Here is a 24647-nt window from a genome sequence, read left to right as displayed (position 1 = left end):
CTCTCTTAGGATCCCATGCCTCCTGATTTGTGAGGCTTTCAAAACATGGCATTGTTTTTTCCTCGAGTTCTCTTCTTGTCCTTGGAGGTTCCTGGTATACTTGAGGACAGAATTACTACCCACAAATTCCCTGGGGATTGATTTGGACACTTCTGGAGGCCCACCAGTTTAGTTCATAAGAAGCCAGGAGGAGGAGCAGTGAGACCTTTTTCTTTCTACTTCAGTTCAGCTTATTCCCCCATCATTGTCCGCTCCAGGCTTCTGACTTGCTCTGGCTGAAGATTAGGTGCAACCCGAGGGGTGGAAGTGGTGGGCAGAAGCTCTGCAGGTGTTGACAAGGCCTCTCCCAGGGCTTGTGCCATCAGCCCCTCAATCCTTCCTCCCTCTGATATGGTGCATCATTGCCCACCAGCCAAAGGGTAACATGCCCCTGGCACCAGAGCTCTGCCTCCTCTCTGCCCTGTCTCATCCTCCCTGGAGTTCTCCAGATCTTGTCCAGAAACACAAGAGATTGGGTTTGGTTCTGGTGCCTTGACCATTCTCTTTGGTATCATCCCCCTCCATCACCTTCTGTATCTTGGGAGACAGAATCTTCCTAAGCCTTTGAGATGGAGTAGCCAGATGGGTGTTGAAACTGAGAGAGACAACCTTGTAGAAGGAATAGCAGACTTAATCAGGAGACCTGAATCCTGGGCCTAGATCCTTCTCCTTAATAAAATGAGAGCTGGTCTAGTGTGCTCTGATGACCCTTCCAGCTTTGGTTGTTGTGATCTAAGGACCCTCCTCACTCTGACCTTCTCCATTCTGTTTTTTTTAATTGATATCTTTTGGGGTTTTTTGAAGCCAAGTGGCAACCTTTTGTGTTTTCAGGCTCCTCCTGGTCCTAAGTTTCTATGTGTGTCTGTAGTCTTTTTTCCATACTAACTTTTACTCTACCCTGGTGTCTCCTATAACAATCATTGGGTTTTTTTTTCTATGTCTCAGTTTAGGAAAGAATTGTTCCATTCTTAGTCAACTCTTATGGAAAGTTTGAGGGAAACCCTCAAGGAAAGAAAGGCTTATAGGGTAGGGGAGAGCTTGGACTGCCATAATTCTGTGTGACTTTGGAGGGGTCATTTAACTACTAACTGACCCTCCTTCTGCATAGGGTTGTGAGGATCATAGATGATTTCCCATAGGAGAAGGTGCTTTGAGAAGCATCATCCCAGTGACAAGGGAGCCTATTCTCTTAGCCTGAGGGTCAGTAACAACAGGCCATGCCCTTAGAGTACCTCCCCTTCCTCCCCCCCACAGTGGTCTTCTGTTGGTTTGGTGGTCAAACTCTGGGGCTCCATGTGTGACCCTGGCAGGGGCAGCTCTGTGGTGATTTTCGTCACTGTGGACAGACTGGTTAAAGACTCTGTGGAACCTTGGGCAAGTCACATGGCCTGGGTGGTCTCAAAGATCCCTTCTCTACTCAGTGTATGGCAGGTGCCTAATCGATGTTGATTGATTAGAAATGCCCCTCTGGAGAAGCAGGAGGAGAACCCCATCCTGGGGCGTGGTCCTTGCTATTCACAGATGAAGTTCAAACAGAAGGTCAGGAAATGGGGACCATGCTTCCCTGCCCTTGGCCAAGTTGCACACCGGACTGTGGGAACAGTGATCAGCAGCTGGGGGGGAGGGCGGGGATCAGGCATTTCTGCAGGAGGTTTGTGCTCCAAGTTCTAGAGGTAGAGGTGGGTTGTAGGGAAAGGAGGGTCACCAGGTAGCAGGAGAAGGGGTACAGAGGCCCTCCAAGATGGCCAAGGATTAGGGCTCACAGGCCTTAGGGGAGTTTGTTCCCTGGTTTGTTCTTCCTTCTAGGTTGACATAGAATGGAGGCTGGTCCTACCTCTACCCCTGGCCCACCCAAAACAACAAGACAAAGCCTTCCGTAGGGACATTAGTAACAAAGGAAAAAGGCTGGCAGCCCACGGGAGAAGAGAACTCCTTGAGACCTTCCAACATGGGCCTTTTGACTCACAAATGTGCCACCTTGCCACCCTACACTCTCTGAGGTCTAAGGAGTGCCTTTTTCAGCCCAACCTCCACATCTTCTTTACTCCCTTACCACAATCACTGTTGTTCATCTATCTTTGAGATCATGAAAAAGTTTCTATGAGAGGAGGTTTCACTGGCTGCTTAACATAAGGAAAGGAGCATTAGAGAAAGGTCACACCCACCCTTTGAAGGGTGAGGGAGCCAGGATCCCAGAACATGTGTTGAGAGGGGGGAAGGTTCTCTACCTCTTCAGTTCTCTACCTCTTCTTGACAAGACCTTCAGGAGTTTCTGTCTCCCCATCTCCATTTCCAGTGTGTGTCTGGCCCAGCAATGGCAACTTCAGAGGGCTCTGTGGGTTAGAGGGCTGTGACCTGGGCCCTGGGATCACCATTGTCCTGACTCTCATATTAAATGGTTTTGAGAGTTGTACCTCACAGACAGATTAGCCTAACTATGATCTTGACAAAATTTGAAACAAGCCTCAGTGAGGCCTGGTTCCATGGGACTGAGCTGCAAACACATGGAGGGTATTCGGGGGATAAACAAGATCTTCCCTTCAGTGGACTTGGTAGCAAAGACTGAATGCCCCCTCCTTTTTATTCTCTTAATTTTAATTCATCTCTCTTATTTTCCCTTCTTAACCTGGCCAGTTTTGAGCCGCTGACTTGCCCAAATCTGACTGTCTACAGTGTTAGCCATCTGCCACCCTTCATCTCTGCAGAGAAGCGAGGCGAGGGCTCTTTTCATATCTTTTCTTTTGGGTCAAGCTCGGACCTCTCCCTTCTTGAGATCCCTCTTATCTCTACTTGAATAAGTGGCCATTACAACTATGGACAGGTTGTGTCCTTAGTCTCTTCTGTGAAATGGGGACCTGAATACGTGCCTACCTCACAGAAATGAAAGCAGAGCAAGTGAGAACATTGGCTGCCACAATTGGAGTGCCAGAATGACAGAGGGGGACTGGCAAAAGAGACCCTCCATGTAGTGGGTGCATAAAAGAAGGACCTTGGTGAGGACTACTTGATCCCCTTCACTTTTCTGCCCTGGAACCCCATTCTTCTCTCCTGGTCAGAGCCTGGGTACATGATCATAGCCAAGGTCTAAGGGAGGTGATGGTTAAGTTCGAGAGATGCTCACCATGTTTTTGATTTTTTTCAGTGATTTAATTTTCTCTTTCTGCTCTGTTTTGCTTCTAAACTTTCCATTTTCATGTATAATTACTGTGATACTAATAAGCTTTCTTCAACAATTGTAGATGTGTGTGAGGATTAAATTATAATAAAGAGAAATCTATCTATCTATATATATATAGCTATATCCTAACAAAGTCTCTCCCTTCTTATTGGGAGAGGGGCTTGGAAAGGCAGTCAGGGATAAGGTGAATTTGCTTAAGACAGTGATTCCTGGTTTTGGGGAGTGGTACTATAAATATATGCCACCCCCACTTGTGTGTGCATATATACATGTGTATACATGCATGTATGGGTGGGGGCTCATTTTGGAAGCTTCTCCTTCCCCTCTGCTTCTGAGTTCTGTGTCACATTTATTTATTTTAATGTAAATTAAAGTTGACTTTTTGTTTTAAGAAATCTGTGGTGTAAAAGGGATCTCATTGGAGAGATGTGTGCAGTGGATATTGGCTGTTGGGGGAACCCCCAGGGTATAGGAAAATGGAGACTATTGATGGATTGAGTGTGGATTGAAGAGTAATGGGGCTTCCCCCAAGGACCAAAGGATAGTGGAGGTTGTCAATGAATTGTACCCATGTTTGAAGGTGAGTGACAGGACACTGAGCACAGCCTAGAGGCTGGTTACAAGTGCCCGCGGCTGGGTGGCCTTTATTTTGAATGTGATGACCACTCCCAGAAAGGCTCCTCACCCAGGAATGGGCCACCCATGACTTCCATCCCAGGGTTTTCTCTCCCCGGGTCCTCTGGGTCCTAGTCCTCTTCAGCTGCCTTCCTCATCCACACTCCTCATCCAGGACCAGCCTCCTCCTTGGTGGCCCCAGGATGCTAAAGACCTTGTTTCTCCCAACATCCTTGTCCTGTGAAATCTATCTCTGTAACGCTCTCTAAACACTCAAATTGTGTAGTAGTAGTAGTAGTAGTAGTAGTAGTAGTAGTAGTAGTAGTAGTAGTAATAGCAATATTAGTAGTAGTTGTTCTGGTAGCCACAGCAACATTTTTGTTGATTGTCTGAAGACCCCAAACACTGTAAACCTCACCTGGTGCCAGTTTTCATGTTCACAGCTTTTAAATAAATGCCTCCTAGCCCTTGGTTGTCCAGCAGTTTTGATTCTGGCTGACATCTTGTTTTATCTTTTTTAAATTTTAAAGCATTTCCACATGGAGAGATATTTTATTTTGGGCTTGGGGTCAGGCCTCGGGTCTCAGGCCTGCCGGGACTTGGGTGGTCAGGCTAGGTGGGCTAGCCTCTCTTTTCTCTCCTACCTTGCCCTGTGCCTTTTCAATAAACTTTCCCCTCAATTTTCATGTGTCTAATTACATTGCTCCTGTCTTCTTGCCTTTTATTTCCTCTCTAGAGTTAGTTTAACATGGTCCCCATTTGACCAATGAAGATTTTAATTTATGAGTTCATTTAATTCATTTTTGAGTCATTTAATTAATTCCTTTTAATTCATAATTTTAAACCTTTTGGGCTGAGATCTGCCCCTGTCTATTTGGCTGGGAGGCTAGGAAGAGGCTCAGCTTAGATGTAAAGTAGGGATAAAAACCAGTGGGATTTCATTGGCACAGGGAGCTCCCAAGTGAGGAACCCCCCCCCCCCATCAGTACATATCAGTTCCTTCTCTGTCACCCAGGGTCTTTGAGGGTTGTTAGGCAGCTGACCTGCTCTAAGCCCTGCCTCTGACACATACTCTGGGTGGCGTGGGACAAGTTACTTGGTCTTGGTGTTTCAGGAGTGACTTAAGATTAAAAGAAATAAAAAAACACCAATCTGGTGCCCTTGGAAGAATTCTGTAGCCTGAAGTGATGAGGGAAGATGCTTTCATTGGAGGCATGCTCCTCCAGGGCTCAGGTAGCATCTTTCCTACCCAACTTAGAGGTGGTTGTGGGGTAGAGAAAGGGGGCTGGATTTGATGTGCAGGGAGCCATGTTTGAAGGTTTAAATTCCCAGCTCCTGCCTTTTTTTTTTTCAAAGCAAAATGACCCTGGCTGTAATTGGGAATAATATTGACACTGCAGGGTGATGGTGATAGAGAGCTGACTTCCAATGAGGAGGAGCCCAGGAAGACCTGGGGGTCAGGCCCGACCTCAGGCACAGTGTGACTTAAATGGGCAAGGCCTTAAGACTGTAAGTCACAGAAAAGGTGCCAACCTGCCTTGGTAGAGAGGGTTCTCACACGTAGGTGTTCCTAATAGCAGTGGGATCACAGGCTGTGTCCCTGCGCCCACTGAAGGTGGAAAATAGTTTTTATATCCTATTCTCTTTGTATAGCTTATCTCCCAGACTTAATGAGAAGAGAGTATTTTCTAAATCTTAATTTGAACACATGCACACTCCTTGCATGCATGTGTGTGCACACACATATACACACCACACACACACACACACACACACACACACACACACACACTGAATAGGATGAGATATAGCTAGACAGACGAGTAGGAAAGAGTCCTGGGATTGTTCAGATTCTGCCTCGGATACAAATTACCTGACTTTGGATTGAAGGCACCTAGCCTGGGCCTCAGTTTCCTCATCTGTAAATTGAGGGGTTTCAATAAGGTAGCCTCTGAAGGTCTATGATCCTCAGGGAGTCAGAGGCTTGGGCTTGTATCCCACCTCAGATGCTTCTCACCTCTAGGTCCTTGGGCTGAGGCCTCTGAGGTCCCTCCTAGCTTCCCCTCTAAGGTCCTGTGTATGTCTGTGTGTGAATCTACAAAAATTTGGATCCACAGTTATCTTTTCTCACAGATCTTTGCTTCTGTTTAGATAGAAACTGAATTTTCTGGACTCCCTCACCCTCAGTGACTCCTTGGTGCTTGTTTTTACCCTCACTTTGTTGAGACAGCTTGGCAACAGCTGATAGAAAACCTGGGTTCAAGTGTCTGATGAGATGTGTGATCCTGGACAAGTCCTTCACTTCTCAGTGCCCCCAGGTCATTCCCCAGAGCCCATCTGCTCAGTCCTACACAAGATTCTGTTTGAGTTAGTGCCCCAAAAGTTAACAGAAATCCCAACCCTCAGGAGTGGAGCTACTGCCAGGGCTGAGGAGTGATGGGAAGAAGTTGGAGGAGGGACAGGGGTGACATATGAGAACTAGGACCCCAGGCAGGCCAGACCCCTGCTTCTGGAAAGTCTCTCTGTGGAGCTTGGTAAGGGAGGCCAAGCTGTTGGGCATCCTGGTCCATTCTACCTGGGGGTATCTCAACCCACCTGCCAGGCCCAGGGCCAGTGTGTGCCTATATGTGTCTGCCTTAGGGCAGCTACTGACTGCAGTACTGATCACACACGCGTACACACCTAGTGCTTACCCCCAACCCACCTGAGGTCCTTTTAAGGTCTTTGATGTACAAGCTTTGTCTTGGACCCAAGGATGAGGGTCTGCAAACCCAAGGGCTGGGTGGTGACATAGGTGCTGAAGCCATACTGCCAGGCCTTAGGTTACGTATTAGGTTAGGTCTTTCTGGGGGGATGACCTTCTCAGAGAAGGGCAGGGATGGGGCAGAAACCGTATCCTTAGAAGGGGCTGTTGGAATGCTGAAGCTCTCCCGGGAGGACTGACCTTTGTGGCTTCCTCACAGGCTGGCTGTTTGAGTTCTCACCTCCCCCCATCTCCCATTTCTCCCCAAAATGGACCATGCCTCTAAACAAGAAGACGGGAAGTCCTTCTCTGTTGACCCACTGCTCAAGGTCTAGAAAGCCAACAGGCCGCTCCTCTTAGCCTGCTGATAGCAAACACTGTCCTTTTAAATACTTAATTTGGTGTGAATGGAAGCCATAGCATTGTCTGACCTGCCAACCCCATTGCCAAGGCCAACCACAGCCTTCCAGCTGCACCCCCTTCAGCAGCCTGGACAACCAAACAAACGTCCATCCTAGGAATTAGTCCGCCAGCCTCACTTGTCCCCTGGGACCAGAGGTAAGGTTTGACCTTCCCCAGATCTTCCCCTCCCTCCTTCTCACCCACCCCAAGTTGGCAGACTAATCTATTAATTCCCTCTGGTCACTCTCTCTTTTATCCCCTCTGATAATTGATTGCTTTAATCAGAAGCATGGTTAAAATTCTGGCTTGTGGACCTTCCAGTCTGGTTGTCGTTTGTCTTGTTCTTGAGTTAAAGAGACACTGTCACCTTTTGTCCATTGGTTGGCTCATTTATATATATATCTGTGTGTTCATTTTTTAAAAAATAAATCATTTTAAAACCATTGCCCCGAACCTGGCGTTTGAGATATGATGTTGATGTCCTGCTGTGTCCATTCCAAAGCTTTGCATCCCCCTCCCTGCCCTTTCCTTACCATTGTGCCCTGACTCTGGGTCCCAAAGCAGACAAGGCTTTCTCCCCATCTTCCTGTGCTTCTCTCCCCCTTAGGGGTGAGGAGGCAGAAATGTGCAAGTTTTTTTTCTTTTTCAAGTCATATATCTAGGGTTGCCCAACAAGGTATTGTGTTCACCTTGAATCCCAGAGCTTGATTCTAACCCTTTTCTCATTTTCTGCCTGCAAACCCTGGTCCCAGCAGGCCTGATTTGAGTAGGACTGCTGGATTGCCAAGGGAGGAGTGGGGAATGAGCCTGGGTTTGGGGAATTTCTCGAGTCATAGAAATCTCATAGGGAAAGAGGACAGGTGAGTGGACAGAGTGGGGGTCAGCAGGGGTGACAGTGTCCCTTTAAAGTCGAGATCCTTGAACCTGTAGTGAAATTAGTCTGCCTGAGTGCTCATGGGAATTTCTAAGGGATTGGGGTGTTGTTTCTACCCCCCCCAAAAAAAATGTAGGGATAAGCCTGGGGAGGGGTGACGGATGAGGGATGGGTCATGCTGGCACTTCCCAGCTGCCCTCTCCTAATGATATGAATGTGGTCAGATTGTTTCCTTGCTTTCACTAACCTCACACCTCCCCCTGCTCTAGGCTCTTGGCCTGGAGGCCTGCTTCCACTGGGAGGGAGGGTCTGTATCTCTCTTTTGGGGCTTCCTGGGCCTGCGCCATGCCATCTCTGTTGTTCACAGGTATCTCTCGGGAGACTCCAGTTCCTTTTCCCCCAGCAGCAATGGACTGGCCTTCCCCTACCCTGTGGTGTCGCCAACTCTGTTCGTCCCATCTCCACCCACCTTCTTCCAGCTCAGGTCTCCACGACAGACATCCTCATCCTCCCTTCCAGGACGACTCAACAGGGCCCTTTCTCTGGGAACCATCCCCTCCCTGACCCGAGCAGGTGAGTAGTGGCAGTGGCATCTATCTGAGCAGGAGACTTATGGGGAGGGAGGGAGGGATAGAAGAAAGAGCCTGGAGGCAGGGACCTGGCTGCCAGGGCCAGCCTGGCCCCGAGGAGGGCCTCTTCTGTGTCAGCCATCTGTGATTCTCAGAGGTTGATCACACCCTTCCATCCTCTCTGCAGTTACCTTGAATCTTGGATTTAAAGATTAAGGGAGACAGACAGCAAGGATCCTTGAATCTAACCCTCATGTCATAGATGTAGAAATAGGTTCAAGTGGTTTTGTGGCTTGCCCTAGGTCATAGGTGTAAGGGGCTAAACACTTCTGACTTCAATTCCAGTGTTCTTTCCACTGTCCCAAGATGGTCCCAGGACCTTCAATGGCCAAGCTATGTAAGGACCAGACAGCCAAGACCATAGCTGACTCTGGGCAGACTCCCCCAGCTCTGACACCCTGTGTTCAAGGCCCTTCCCCCATCATTGTGTGATCTTCTCCATTACATTGAATCTGAGTGAACCATTTTCTTCCACTCCCTTTCAAGGCCAGGGAACAAGATTGCAGTGGAATGACTGCTAGGACTTTTTGGATGACACTCTGAGGGAAGAACAGGATCTGAGGGCACAGCGATTTGCTTGCTTTTTTCCCTTTAAATAAAATATCGTTAATTATCCTTTATAGGATAAAAGGCAGGTCTTAACTTCAGAAAGATAGTGATTCCTGCCCCTAATCTTTGCTTAGAAGATAAATGACAGGCTTGAAGAACAGGCCTTTGTCTGTTAGGATGAAGAGGGAGTTAGATTTTGGTCCCTCCCCTGCGGCGGGGTTTGGGTGTCTCCTTCACAGCCTCAGCCCCTGTTTTTCCTCCCTTTGAAGAGAAAGACACTAAAATCCCCTTTCTAGCTATCACAAGTCCTCATTCAGGCTCCTGTTGGGGGTGGGGGAGGGGGTCCTAGAAGAGAAACTTCTTTCCAGTGCTCCCTTATTCTGCTCCCTCCTGGACAGCATTGGGGCCAGTGGCAGGGCCTGGAGCTCTCTGCAGACCCCTGACAAACGAAGCACTTCAGATTAAGTTGTGTTCTTTTCTCCTCTGGCAGCAAAATGGCAGCATATGGGAAACAAGGTGCCAACCTTGGAGGCAGGAGAACCCCACTCAGCCATTTCCTAGTGGTGTGCATCATAATGACCCCTCCACCCCTACCCCAACTCCCCCAGCATCATTGTGAGGATTAGATGAGTTAATGGAGAGGTAGTATTATGGAGGTAAAGTCTTTCTGTTGAGACACAGACAAAAGGAAAAACGTAAGCTATCATTTAGTAGAATGTGAACTTAAGGGCAGGAGCCTTGTTATTTTGGTTTTTTTATTTTAGGTTCTGAGCATGGTGTGCATTTGGTGCTTAATAAGCTCCTGAATGCCCAGTGGACCAGGGGTACTTCACTTTGTGTCTTGGGTCCCTCTGACAGGCCTGGGGAACAACCCCATTTCAAAATCATGTTTTTAAATGCATAAAATATGTTGGATTACAACCTGTATTTAAATGCAGTTATCAGAATGTTTTAAACAAAAAACAAAAACCGTGAACTGCAGCTTAAGAATCCCTACTTCAAGGGCTTTATTACAAAGATCCCTGAGATGTCTGTTCACGAAGGATGGTGCTGAAGTATGTGTCCATGGTGCTGGAGGTCAGGTAACGCGGAGCCCAGATTGGGGTCTGGAGAAAAGGTCTGCTGATGAGGCTCTATAGGCTGGAGCGGATAGACCCCAAAAGCAAAGTGGGGCATGCCCTTTAAGGAGCTTCTATTCTGTTGAGGGAAATAATGCCTATAAAGATGATATGCTCAAAGGTAATTGGAAAACAAAAAATGCAAATAACCAGAATCAGAAAAGCTCCATGCAGAAGGGCACTTGACTTGAGCCAGAAAAGAGTTAGGGGTTCTGAGAAACGGAAATGAGGAAGGAGAGTTTCTGCAAAGACACAGAGGCAAGACTTGGAGTATGGAGTTGGGCTCAGTAGGCTAGTTTAGCCGGAAACATTAAAAATCTATTATTTATTTTTGGCATTCATTTTTTAAAATTTGTGAAATTATGCAAAACATAATTCTGTCTTAACCACATTACCAGGAAAAAACTAAAGTGGAAAAAAATATGCTTCAGTCTGTATGTATTCAGAGTTCCTCAGACCTCTCTGTGCATGTGGTCCTTGTATTGATCAGAGTAGCTAAGTTTTGCAGTTTATTAACACAAAGCATTACTTTTATGTTAGTAATGGTCTCTTGGTTCTGCTCACTTTACTTTGCATCAGTTCATGTAAGTCTTCCCAGGTTTGTCTGAAAACAACCTGCTCACATTTCTCATAGCACAATAGTATTCCATTACAATTTGTTTAGTCATTCCCCAGTCGATGGATATCTCACTTACTAGTTCTTTCGACTGGAAGTTTGGAGTACATGAGAGAGAGTAATGGAAAAATTGAGCTACAGCAGTCTATGAAAATGAAGCAAATGAGGCGTAATTGTTGCTCTGAGCTAAGTCATTGCAAAGAATTCAGAAAACAAGACTGGTGTGGGTTAACTTGAAAGGATGGCTGAGAGCTAGCTCGGTGGAGAGACCATGCCTGTGTTCTAGGCTGAGATGAGAAACCAAGGTGCTCCTCCTCACAAGTATCTTTGTTATTCTTTCTTCTCCAGATTCAGGATATCTTTTCAGTGGGAGCCGCCCACCATCTCAGGGATCTCAATCCAAGGAGACGCCACTGTCAGGCAAGGAGAAATATGAGGTTTGGGTACTGGAGGGGGATCAGAGGGTCAGAGGCTTGAGCCTGAAAGGACTTAATGTTTTACACATGAGGCAGCTGAGGAGTGGCAGAGCTAGGACTGGAACCCAGGTTCTCTCACTGTACCCTCTAGAGGGGAGGGGTGAAAGGGTAAGATTTTAAAAGTAGGTTTTTCAGAGGGTTATTATTGAAAATAACTCATTTTTATAAGACTATAGGGTCTGCAAAGAGCTTTTCTCACAATGAGCCAGGCATTTAAGTCTTATCATTTCACCTTCCCCGGCTTTGGGGGATGATCTCAATTCACAGTTGGGGAAACTAAAGTACAGAGAATCACTTATGAAACACAAGCAACAGAACTGAATCAAGAACATCAAATCCTAAAGTTTTAACGAATTGTGAAAAATTTCAACCTCACAGCTTTGTTCCCACAAATACTATCTTGGTCCCTCTGAATTAGATATCTGCTGAAGACCCTGCTGGGCTTAGGTGTTCATTCAGCTTTAGAAAGAAGTAGAAATCTACACTTCCGGGCCAAGATGGTGGAAAGAAGACAGGCACAGTTCTAAAGTCTCCTGATCTCTTCCCCATCTATCACATGAAACAAACCTCTTAAAAGAAATCTGACCCACAAAACCCAGAAAGAAAAGCCAGGAGAAAGAACATCTACCTCAGGGTTTGTTTCCTGCAGCAGCTTTGGCCGAATTCGGGTGGGTGAGTCTGGGCTCAGAGGGAGGATCAGCCATGATCAGTCAGATTAACAGCTGAATTGGAACGAGGAGTTTGAGGGCCCAAGAGCCGGACCTGCTGGATCAGTGGTGGGGCTGGACAACAGGGGCTTGGGTCAGCAGGGGAGCAGAGGCGCTGCTGTTGGTGCTGTCCCCCTGGAGCTTGGGGATGGGGCTGGGGGGAAGAGTTCTGGTGCAAGAGAGCTGCAGACACCATCCCTGGGCTCCTCAGATCTGAGGAACTCTTGAGTCCATTGTAGCTGAGGCCCCTTCCCAAACAAACAAATGCAAACTACTTCTGCCTCAGGCCCAGTTGTGTGAGCAGAAGAACCAGCCCAGCTGAGGAATGACCTCAGGCCAGGGTAAAGCCCACTATTGATTGAAGGCAAAAGAATTCAATAGCTCCAACTCCTCCCTTCAAGCAAAGGGAGGCCTCAGCCAAGGTCACAGACACTCCAGAGAAAGCAACCAGCACCTCCTACTAGCCAGCCAGAGAAACTGCACTCAGTGAGTAAAGCTTTTGGTGATCCCAAGCCCCAGTGAAGCAGCCCACCCAAACTCAAGGTCTTAGCAAAATGAAGAAGGGTCAGCAGAAAGGTGGATCCATAGAAATATTCCTGGAAGGGAAAGACCCTAACTCAGAGAGACCTGGAACCTCTGAGGAGAATACAATCTGGTCTCCAGAACAGAAAGACTTCCTTGAAGAAATAAGAAAGGAGCTTAAAAATTTGGGAGAGACAATTAATACCTTGCAACAAGAAAACAAAACCTTAGAAAGTACAATTGGACAAATACAAAAGGAGAATAAATCTCTCAGATCCTCAAATGAGCAAATGCAAAAAGAAATTAATTCTCTCAAAACCTCAATTGGTCAAATGGAAAGATCTTTCAAAAGTAGAATTGACCAATTGGAAAAGGAGTTGCAAAAGGTTAATGAAGAAAACTCCTCCCCCCAAAAAATAATGGAGTCTACAGAAACTAATGATTCCATGAGACAGCAAGAGTCAGTTAAACAAAATCAAAAAATAGAAAAAATAGAAGCAAATGTAAAATACCTTATCAACAAAACCACTGACCTCGAAAATAGATCAAGGAGGGGCAACCTGAAAATTATAGGACTTCCTGAAAACATTGAAGAGAAAAAAAAAAGCCTGGACTTAATATTACAAGAAGTAGAAATCCCAGAAAGTATTTCCCATGACCCTTTCCATCCTGTAGGCCCAAAGCTATAGAAGATCCCCAGAGTAGATGCAAAAAGAGTGGAATGCTTCCTGGCTCATCTCCTACAATTGTGTCTGAGGCTAGAAGAAAGAGAGAGAGACCCAGATCAGAGGAAGAATATTGGAGGTAGAAGAGGATGGTGAAGCCAAGAAGGAATAAGAATTTTTTAAGCACCCACCATGTGCAGTGAAGAAAAACGATGGGAAATCATGAGTAGAACTGTAGAATCAAGCGTAGAGAAAGCAATGTAAAGTGCAGAGACTCATCTGGAAGAACAATAAACAAGATTGGGAAAGAGCTGTAAAGATGTTTTTTTAAAATAGCAGACTTTGTACCATTAAGATAGTAGAGGTACCACCCTTGGGTTTTGGACAGTGAACTAGAAGCATCAGTGATGGGAGCAAAGAAAGGGAAAGTAACTGAGTTGCACCGAGCATGCCCAGAGGAGATCAGGGCTAAAGAGCAGGATGAGAAATCTACAGAGAAAATGTTGGCTTATTCTATATTGACCCATGGTCTTATTTTCTCATCAGTACAGAACTTTTTATGAGAATCATCTACACATGCATTAAGGAGCCTAGGACTGTTATTGGGAGGGTAACTAACTCTCCCAATGGGCAGGTAGAATCATTCACCATTTATTATGTGCTAGAGCCACAAAGAATGGCCAAAAAAAAAACAAAACAGGTCCTGCCCTCAAGGTTCTCACAGCCTAATGAGGGAGATGGCAAGCAAACAGCTATGGATAAACATATATACACGAAATAGGCAATAGCATGGAAGATACTATTAAGGGGGATGGGAAGGACTTCTTGTGGAAGGTGAGATTTTAGCCAGGACCTGAAGGAATCCAATGAATGTGGGTTGCCACAAGAGACTCTTCACACTTGACCAACATCTTTACCATCACACAGGTTACTGAAAGATATATAAAATATGAGATCCTGTTGTGACGATTTGAAAACACATTTGACTTGGTGGTGTAGTAAAACATCATAGTAAAAGTTCTCTTTCAACAAGATGTCTCCATCTTAGAGAATTATTCAAAATCATCTGTCAAGGCATAAGACAGAGACGTATGTACTCATCATGTTTGCCTCTGGGATGGAGGTGGAGAGTAGAATCCAAGCTGGAGAGATTACTCTGGATGATGAGGTTCTGCAGATGTTTCTGTTTAAGTTGATATTATGTTGGTTCTGTCAAACCTAGGACATTGCAGACAATCCTGGAAGATGACAGTAATCACTCAAAAGAGTTTGGCCTGACCAGCCACATAGGTACGATCAAGTGAGTGAAGAATATCTGTTAGCCAGATTATGATGTGCAGTGGAGTAGACACTGTAGAGAACTTGGTCACCATTATGCATATCTGGAAATGTCCACTATAGAGGAACACCAAGTTGGGCCTAGCATGAAATTGGAGGAAGAGGACAGGCTACTACCTTTAAGAAATTGGAAAATACAATATTGTTCAATGAAGAATTGTGAATTTTCTCAGCTATATTATGATCCAAGATAATCCCAAAGGATTAATGATGAAGCATATTATCTGCCTCCAAGAAAGAACTGATAATGATCAAACACAGACTGAATGAAACATGCTAATTTGAGTCTTCTTGTACAAAATTACTAAGATGGAGATGTTTTATGGAATTGCTCATGTATGACATACCTGATTGCAGAAGGATGGAATTTAGAACTCTTATTATTTAAATAGAATTTAAATAAAAATGTTTTTTAAAAATTGGAAAACTCTTTAATGACCCTAAATTTCTTTCAGAAACAGATTCACCTTCAATTCAATAATCCAATTTAAGAGAACTCAACACATGAATAAAATGGGCATTTCCATACACATAGAAGAGGATTGTATATGATTCTGTGAACCTTTTATATACATCTTAACTTTCCTTTTTGTGAATGTATAATAAATTCAACCTAATAATAATAACTAGCACCTTAAGGTTTAGAAATTGCTTTACAAAATATTATCTCATTTTATCTCACGATAACCCTGGGAAGGTGGGTGCTTTTATCCCCATTTTGCAGGAACTTGATGAGAATTAATTTTAATTAAGCAGAAGTTAAATGATTTGCCAAGGTCACATGGTTAGTGTCTGAGGTTGTATTGAACTTGGGTCTTCATGACTCTGGTTACCATGTTAAGTGTGTTTTATCGAACCAAAATGTAATCTTCATAGTTTCTCTGCTTGTCTGATTCTTTCTGGCCAGCCTTCTGTTCATCTCTGCATTTTTATTAAATCAAATGTTTTAATGATATCTTTCTCCCATTCTCCCTCCAATCCATCTCAGGAAAAAATGAGGGAAGGGGGAATAGAGTCCTTATTAAAAAAAGATACCTCTTTGTAACCAAAATACATTAGCTATGTTGAAAATAGATTCTTGTGGAATCTATGCAGTCTTTATCAGAAGGTGGGTAGTGTCTTTCATTTTAATGCTCTGGGACCCATGTTTTTAATTCCAAAATTCTTACCAATGTTGCTGTGTGGCTACAAGCTACACAACCATCTCCAAAGTATGGAAAGTGAGAGTCCCAGACAACTGCATGTGAGTGGACCATGGCTTAGCTCCAAGAAACAATATCAGAGAAGAATAGGAAGAAAGTGCATCCTCAGGGAAATGTTGGCTGTCGGAGAGGGAGAGGTTTGATGGATGGACAACCCTGATGCTGGACTGTTAGGAGAAAGTGAGGAGGGCCTCCTCGCCAAGTCAGGTGTGTTGGGTGGGGAATGTGGAGGAAGGGATGGATGAGGCTTGTGTTCAATAGACTGCCATCTTATCATTGGATCGAACTCCTCAGTCTGTGAGCTCTAGGATTCATTCGCATATTTAAATCAGAAAAAATGTATTAGTGAAGTGAGCTATCTGAAAGTGGAATAGGGTTGCCCCTCAGAGGTCTTTGCCCAATGACTCTTGCCAAGTATGTTGTGTGAGACTGTTCCACATGGTCACTAAGGTCCTTCCCAACACTGATAGTCTTAGGACTGTGAGTATTGAGTATTCTCTACTTAATTCTCCATACATCCACGATAATGGTAGAGAAACCACTTTCCTCCCCATGTCCGTTTCTAGCCATGCCTTTATTTGTCCCAGGTACTAAGGGTTCAGTTTTTCTCCCTTACGACATGCCTTTTCCTTGTGTCTTCTCCAGATTACTTCACCTTGCTGTCTGGAAGTTGTGCTTCATCCCCTCTGCCCTCTCCGGCTCCGTCTGTGGCAGGCTCTGTGGCCTCCAGCTCCGGATCCCTTCACCTTCGCCGACCACTCATCAGCCCAGCCCGCCTCAACCTGAAGGGGCAGAAGCTTCTGCTTTTCCCATCCCCTGGGGAGACCCTCCACACCCCCAGCAGCTCCGATGAGCCGAGCCCTGCCAACGGCAGCCTGCTCAGCCCTGAAGTCTCTCGATTCCCTGGCAAGAGACAGCCTGCCCAAGGCCTCCAGCCCATGCGCGGTAAGTCCTTCCCCCATCAGACTGGAAGAGGTGAGAGAAGCCTTGGACGGCCCATCCTGGGTAAGAGACCCATGGGGAGGGGCTGGGGCCTTGGCTGGGGGCGGGGGGCAGGTGAGGTGCCACTTCCCACAGTCTCTGGCCTTGAGAGCAGGAAGATTAACAAGGAGAGCTGTCCAGAAATGACTCCATGAAGGAGAGGACCTGTGGCTCACACCTGGTGGCCACAGGGAATCCTTTTTGTTCTTCGGCCATGTAAATTTGCCTCTGAAGAGGAAACGGAAGCCTGCTGGCAGATGCAATTTAATTCAGCAAGCCTTTAGTTAAAAAACCCTCCGTCAGCCTTATAGGCCCAAGTGGAGCAGGGCCTGCCATCCAGGAGCTTCCATTCCCCTGAAGGATTGACATGGTGCCCATTGAATAAATGGACTTGGTGGTCCTTCCAGCCCCAAGTCTGCAGGGAGCTCCTGGGCCACCCTCCAAAGCTGCTTCCTTCTAGGTCCTGTTGTCACTCGCTGAGCTTGTCCTCCCCTAGTCTGATTCCATTTTCTTTTCCTTCTATGATTTTCAGGGGCCTGCAGGGTCCTCCCTCCTCTGCTCCCCACCTGTGGTGGCTGTGTGCTGCTCACCAGCCCAGATGCAGCTGCCTTGCAGCGATTCTTGAGTGAGCAAACAGCTTTTGCTTTCCTGCGGGGCTGAGAGGCATCAGCTGTAGCCCTTTCCTTAGGTTGTTGTGTCCCCCTCCCACCAGACTTGACCTAGAGTGATGGGAAGCGGCCAAACAGAGCAGACAGGGAGGCTTCCCCTGGCCTCTCCGTCTGACCAGCACCAGGACTCCAGTGCCCCTGGTGAAGGGTCTTTGTGTCCCCAGACTTGCGGTGCCACCTCGAGAGCAACAGCATCTGCAGTGACCTCTCCATCAAAAAAGAGGACAGCTCGTCACACTCATCAGCCTGTATGGTGGATACCACTACCAAGGGGGGCCTGGAGGAGGCCATGGGCTGGAAAGGTACGTATCTGCCCTGGGGTCCCACCTGTGCAGGAGCACGTGACTCACTGTCTAATAATAGAGCTGGGCAGCCCCTGTTCTAATGGACACTTATATACTGCTTGGCTGATGAGCCTCGTCTGGGCAAGCTCCCCTCAAGCACCATTCCCACTGTTGCCCCAGATTTGTCTTGGGTCTATTCCCAGGGGCACATGTTCCTTGGAGATCTGCAAGACCATCCTGCTCTCCTGTGTTTTGTTCCAGGCCCATAGCCCAGAATCTTCAGGGCCTAGGGTGTTTTCTGCTCATTTAGCCTGTGATTTTTGCTGAAATTCATCCACAGGTGCTTGGCCTGTTTCTAGGGCATTGCTTGGGTTGAGTGGTGGATGTCTTCCATGGGCTTCTCATGGTGCCTGGTTCTGATGGCAGAAAGAAGCCACTATAGGTGATTTTTGGGAAAGAGAGGACCTCTGGGCCTGAAGAAGGGCTGGTGTCACTAGGTTCACAAAAAGAGGGGACAGCTAGGTGGTGCAGTGGATAAAGCCCCGGCCCTGGAGTCAAGAGGCCCTGAGTTCAAATCCGGCCTCAGACACTTAATAATTACCTAGCTTTGTGGACTTGGGCAAGCCACTTAACCCCCATTGCCTTGCAAAAAAAATTTTTTTTTAAAAAGAAGAGAATAGTCTGCAAAGCCTAGCTTAGTGAGCTTCACCTTGGACCTCGAGCATAGCATTGAAGGGATGAGTGAGCACCTTGAAAAGAAGGCAGTGAGGAGAGAGAGGATCTGGACAGCCTTTTCTTCTGTTAGCAGGTCTGGGAAACCCTGATGAGACCACTCATGTAGGTTTTAGCAAAGCATTTAGCATACTTGCTGGCCATTCACTGGAGGCTGGCAAGCCTCAGGCCTAGTGGGCTTAGAGGTTTCAGACTCAGCAGTCAGGGTCAGCCTAGCAGGAGGTCTCCTGGGGGTCACCAAGAGGCCTGTGCTCCCCTCTCTGGTGGTCGGCAGTTTTCGGGGTCTTGAATAAAGGTAAAGGAGGCACGCTGACGAAATAGGCAGGGGAACACTTAATAAGGAACTAGGCTTGCATTGGGGTCCCCAAAGTGAGCAAGGTAAATACAAGGGGGGGATGCATGGCTAGAGAGGGAGGGAACCAGAGAAAGACCGCAAAACCAGTCAGTGACAAGACAGTTAAGAAAATATCCATTTGGGCAGCTAGGTGGCGCAGTGGGTAGAGCACCGGCCCTGGAGTCAGGAGGCCCTGAGTTCAAATTCGACCTCAGACACTTAATAAATACCTAGCTATGTGGCCTTGGGCAAGCCACTTAACCCCATTGCCTTGCAAAGACCTAAAATAAATTAAAAAAAGAAATCCGTTCATCTGTGTCCCTACTAGCCACTCCCTTCAGAATGGTGCAGGTGAGAGGCCTGCCATAGGCTCCGCTCTGCCAAGATGCTCTGTGCCCTAGGAAGATTGCTGAAGGATGGAGATGGAGAAGCTTTGGGGGAACCAAGGAGAAGGGGGGCTTGGAAGGAGAGGCCTTTTAGATATTTGACAGGCCCTCATTTAGAAGAGGCATTTAGCATCTGGCACTGGGCTCGAGAGGACAGAACCAAGGACAACTGGCAGAAGTTGTCAAGGGGCCTGTGGAGACCAGATTCCTGGCAGGGGTGGGGTGGGGTGACACAGGGGACCCCTCCTCTTTCTTAGAGGCTGGAGGGATGCTGTTGTACCAGGGACTCTCCCGCAGTTGGTTCCTGGGCAAAAATGGCTGGCTACTGCCAGGGTCACTCCCAGATTCCCCAGTTCCACTTTTCCCTTTCTCCTTTCAGCTCGTTTTGGCAGCTCTGTGGTGCGAGGCCTCCTTGCCATGAGTCTGGCAGCCAACGCTCTCTTCACATCTGCCTATCTGTACCAGAACCTGCGCTGAGGATCCTGCTGCCCCTCCCCAGGTCTTGCTCCCCCTCCCCCCAAAGACAGTGAGGGGCACTGGTGAGGATCTCCAGGGCAGCTCCCACTGCCCAGAGAGCCACCTTCCAGTTCACTCCCTCTCTTGCCAGCTCGCTGGCTCTTCTCCATCAAACCCCTGTGACTTCTGTGTTGTATATTCAGATTTGGAAGAGAACATACCCTGCCTCAAGGGCCAGTCCTGGCACAGATTGGAGGTCCTTGGTCTCCCTTCCTCTCCCCTCCCCTATCTCTTTTTGCCCATTTTCTGAACAAAGGGCTGCTTTGGCCAAGGACTCAAGACTCTTGGGTGGCGGAGAGGTCTCTGCGGCATCTGGAGTCTGGGCCCCTTGGGTACTCTGGCTTCCCCGGGCCAGAGGTCCCACTGCTATGATGATCTAGAGCAGAGCCTGCCCTGGTGGGGACTCACACTTGTCCTGTCTGCCCTCCATGGCCATGCTGACTCAGGTGGGGCAACTTCAGGAGTCAGGGTGGAGTCTCCGCTGGGTGCAGTTTGTGCTCCTCAGGACTCAGGAGCACTTGGGCTGGAGGTTCATTTTGAAACAAGAAAAGTTCCTGAAATTTAGTGCCCTTGGAGGGAAGCATGTCATCTTAACAGCAAAGGTCCTCTGCCTTGTCTTGTCCTGCCACCATCCCTCTGGATCCTGCTGGGCGAGGGAAACACCTCCTCCTGCCACCAGGAAGCAATCTGCTCCCCTTCCTCGCTCTCCCCGGGGGCTCCTTTCCTGAAAGCCCCAGAAAATACTGCATTTTGTCCTGGCTCACACACAGGCTGCTTCTCCCACGCCACCCAGCCCGTGGGCTGACCTCAGCCCTTTTCAACAGTCAGACTGCCTCCATCTTCCCCCTTCTCCTACACAAGTCCCTCTACTTGGGGCCCTGACCCAGCTTACTTTGGGGCCACATTCTTTTTTGGCCTGTGGAGAACAGTAGGAGCTCTTGCTGCTTCTCTTTGGAGGGTGAGGGGTCTTTAGGAATGTGAACTGAAATCCATACTCCTCCCTCAGACCCTGATTTTTTCCAGGACTTCTCTTCTTTCTCCCCACCCACTGCCAGTGGGGGGCTTCACTGTGAAACCTCTCCAGCCTTCTGTGTTCCTCTTGGAGACCCCACCGTCTGTATTCTTCTAGGCCCCGCATCCAACCTCCATCCCTGCCTGTTTTCAGCTCTTCTGATAGCATGGTGGTTTTACCCATCTGTAATTTTTTTTCTTTTCTGACCTTCCTATGCCATATTACCCCCAATGAGTTTGAGGGAAATAACAAGTGTTTCTGATGAGAAAAGTGGGTCCCTGAGATCCGGTGCTCAATTATACCTGATAGACATGGTGTGGCTCATGTCCACGTGTCTGTGTTCATGTCTGTCATCTGAGCCAGACTGTTAGTCCCATCATTATGGGCTTGAGTTGATGGCCAACATAGTCTGTGCATGTCTGCATCACATGGCTCCCAACCTGTGCTGATTTGAAAGGAAGCTCATGTGGGAATGAATTTTGGGCAGGGGGAGAAACATTGGGACTTTGGAAGGGTATCAGTCTTTACATACATTTGTGTTCAAGAAGGTTGTTTTATTTTTCTTAAAAAAAAAAAACCAAAAAACTTGTTTTAACCAATCAACTGTTTTGGGAAAAGTGAAGCGTCTTAGAATCTTGTCCTTGGAGACTCGGACTTCTGGTTTCTTACTCTGGAAAGTTTTTTTGTTACTATTTTTGCCAAATGTTTGGAGAAGGGACAGTGACCGTGGGAGGCAACTGAGCCTAAGTCAATTTGCCTCTCTTCCCATTCCCTACCCCTCTGTAATTCAGGATCTTTGAACCTGCTACCTGCTTTCCAGGGGTTCATGGGCCTCCAGAGCTTCTGGGAAAATGGAATTCTAAAGACTGAGGTTTAGTTTCCAAGGCTTATCTGCTTTTCTAAGAGCTTAACTTGGGGACTGAGAGACCTGGATTGGAGTCCTACTGATGAGAACAGCCTTCTAAAACTAAGTTATGAATTGATGCCAAGCAGTGAAATCACAGATCTGGACCAATGCCCACTCTGACAGAAGGAGGCAGTGCATGGATTAACATTGATGTCACTCAGTCCTAACTAATTAGAACTTTTAAAATAGATTGGGGTTTTTTTTTTAGTTTTTAATAAATTAGCCCAAACAGTTTTTGTTTACTTCTTTGTTTTAAAAACAAGCAGCACCACTGCTTTCCCGTTGGCTCCCTTCCCAAAGAAATAGTGTGTGGGGCAACTTCAGAGAGCACTGCCTTGAGGGGAGAGCCTCCCCTTCTCCCCATCCCAGCTCATCTGGTCTCCCCCCCAGTCAGAGTTCCACCTTCACCCAAGCTTTCTTCACTCGACATTATTGGTGGGGTATGTGCTATAAATAGGGTGGTGTCAAACTATGGGAGGGTGGGGGGACAAGGGGGATGGGACATGCCATCTCCCAACTGGTTTGGAGTTTTGTTCTGTGTTTCAAGTGAAAAAAGACAAACCTTATTTTTCTTTATAAAAAAAGAAATTAAAAAAAATTAAGATGTCTATGATATACATTTTGAGCTCTAAATCTCAGTTCTGTGTTTGCTTTTATTCATGCTTCTGGTTTGGGAGCCCTTGTCATTCCCTGGCCCACTGGGCAGGGGCAGGGAGAGAGGAGCCTCACTTGGGATTGAGAAGGGAAACCCCCAGGCCTGGGGGAATGAGAATGCTTCCAGGACAGGAGATTCTCATTCACTTGGGGGGCCAACAGAGGCTACCTGAAACCAAAGCAGTGTTAGCTCCACGGTGTGACCTGGTGAGGGCAGACTGGGATCCCTTTTAGGGTTCATGTTTTCTTTTGTTGGTCTTGAGTCTCATCTGTCCATACCATCCCCATCTCCTGGCTTCCATCCTCTCCTCGCTCAGTTCCATCTTTAGTGTGGCTGCTAAAGTGATAATCCTGAGACCTCTATTGCCTCTAGGTTAGGGTGCAATTTGGTGCTTAAACAGAACTACAGATTGCCCCCCCTTCCCAGTTCATCTTGTGATGGTATCAGAGCAGAGGCAACACGGCAAACTAGGAGAGGCAGGAGACTCCCCCGGGTGCAATGGCCCTTCAATAAGAGACATTTTGGTGAAGTTCTTTGTAGAATAGCATGTATGTATGTATCCTAAGGAAGTTTTATTCCCTTTTTTACCCAAAAACCCTAGTATGCCATCTCTGTAACATCTGTATGATGCCCTTGTCTTGGGTGGCCAGCCCACTGGCAGAGCCACCAGTCTAGTCCAGCTTCCCCCATAAAGTCCAGTCCCCTTCCCCTTCTCTGTCCAAGCTTAGCCTGAGATTCCTGTCTGAGACCTTTTCATTCTCCCTTTACCTGGAAAATAATCCCTGCTTGTTGACTTGACCATTCTTCTCCTCCCACGCCCCCACCCCATAGAACAGAACCCTCTTGTGAGAGTTTGTGTTACTCCCAGGCCTCATTCCCAAGCCCCTACTGTGTGCTTCATCAATAAATGCAAGTCAGATATCACAACAACCCACAGGAGTAGGTGCCATTATCCCCATTTTGTTCTTTGAGAAACTGAGGGAAATGGAGTGACTTGCCCAGGATCACCCAGCTAGTACGTGTCTGAGGCTGGATTTGAATTTGAGCCTTTCTGATTGCAGGCCCGGTGTCCTGCTGCTGCTTAGAGGCAGCTAGAACTTCAGAAGCAGCCTAATGCTGCCATCTCATCCCATAACTTCCCGCAGCTCCAAGGGTCTCCTTCCCTGAGAGCTACCCCTGTGGCACCCCCCACCCCAGAAAATCCCCTACAAGCTTCCATTCTCCTGATGGTGAGTTCCTCCATTTAGTGGAGGGTTTGAGACTGGACACCCTCTGTGATTTTGCATAGGCTGTGTCCTATGCTGCTTCTTTTCTCAACCCTAGCTTCCTTCCTTTTAATACTTACTCCCTTCCTAAATTGCACTCATTTATTGACGTATGGGTATCAAGCAGCATGTTTTATTCAATAAGGATTAGCATCTACCATTCATGCATTCATTCAATTTATTAAGTACCCACTGCTAAGTGTTGGGGAGATGCAGAGGGAAAAGACAGTCCTTGCCCTCAAGGAGCTTACAGTCTAAAGGGGTAGAAACAACATGTGAATGGATAAAATACCCAAAGACATGAGGTTGGGGAAAGCTTAGGCTTGAGGCAATAGGTGGTTTGTTAACAATAGAGCAGGGGTTCCAGAGAGCATGATGGAAAGGTAGGAAGAGTGATAGGGACACAGGAGGGATGGGGAGAGAGGACCATTATTGGTCCTCTCCCCAAGATAAGGGTCACTTGATCCTCCTATAGCAGGGATTTTTAACCTGCAGTCTGTAAAATATATGGAGGTATATTTTCATGTGTGTATGTCTATGTAGATATAGGCATCTCTATAAATGAAGAGGGAAATATGTCAGTGTTATTGTTGACCTTCATAATCTTTGAAATTTAATTTGTACACATAAAAATATTCTGAGAAAGGAGCCATAGGTCTTGCCAAAGGAGTCTCTGACACAAGAACCCCTCCTTGTTCTGTATGAGTCTTCTGCTTAACCAGACTAAACCGGGAGCTAATTCTCAGGGCCTGTTCTAGGACTGAACGCCCGGAGAGAAGCTTGTCTGGGCTGGTGACATCCCAGGCCACGAGATGAGCTATAGAGGAAAGACACAAATTGGACACTGGGCTCCTGGGACTGCTTCCCTTCCTCTGATTGTAATAACCAGCATCCAGATAGCCCTTTAACATTTACAAAATCCTTGACCCTCTTTTTTTCTTTTGGGAGAATGCTCACCAGTGAGCAAACTAAGACTAAGAGAGAGATTAAGTGAGCAAGGTCATTGAGCTTGCAAGTAAGCTCTCTGAGTCTGGGAACCCAGCAGGCTCAGACTTGTTCCTCTTACTCCCCTAGATATTTCTGTCCTGAACCCCCTACTTCTCTAGAAAACAAGGAAGTACCCCCAAGTCTATCTGAGCTCTTCCCACCTACAGATTTTAAATAACGTATCATTGTTTAATATAAATATAGTTTTATATAAACATATTCTATTTATGATATATCAAATACAAGA

At 46.9% G+C, this 24647-nt stretch overlaps 1 protein-coding gene across 3 annotated transcripts in view; it reads left to right on the top strand.

Annotated features, from left to right (window-relative positions):
• Positions 1–19762, top strand: part of TMEM201 (transmembrane protein 201) — a 41614-nt gene extending 21852 nt beyond the window's left edge. For all 3 annotated transcript variants that reach the window (XM_074218511.1, XM_074218514.1, XM_074218513.1), the window contains 5 exons: positions 8219–8424; positions 11112–11183; positions 16319–16618; positions 17487–17624; positions 19438–19762. In XM_074218511.1, coding sequence (XP_074074612.1) covers positions 8219–8424; positions 11112–11183; positions 16319–16618; positions 17487–17624; positions 19438–19535 — 814 coding nt within the window. In that variant the 3' untranslated portion in view covers positions 19536–19762. The remainder of the gene's footprint in view (positions 1–8218; positions 8425–11111; positions 11184–16318; positions 16619–17486; positions 17625–19437) is intronic.
• The last annotated feature ends 4885 nt before the right edge of the window (positions 19763–24647 follow it).

This window comes from Macrotis lagotis, chromosome 1 (genome assembly GCF_037893015.1).
Source record: "Macrotis lagotis isolate mMagLag1 chromosome 1, bilby.v1.9.chrom.fasta, whole genome shotgun sequence".
Lineage (NCBI taxonomy): Eukaryota > Metazoa > Chordata > Mammalia > Peramelemorphia > Peramelidae > Macrotis > Macrotis lagotis.
The sequence above is the reverse complement of the archived record's forward strand: the minus strand, read 5'-3'. Positions and strand labels throughout refer to the sequence as shown.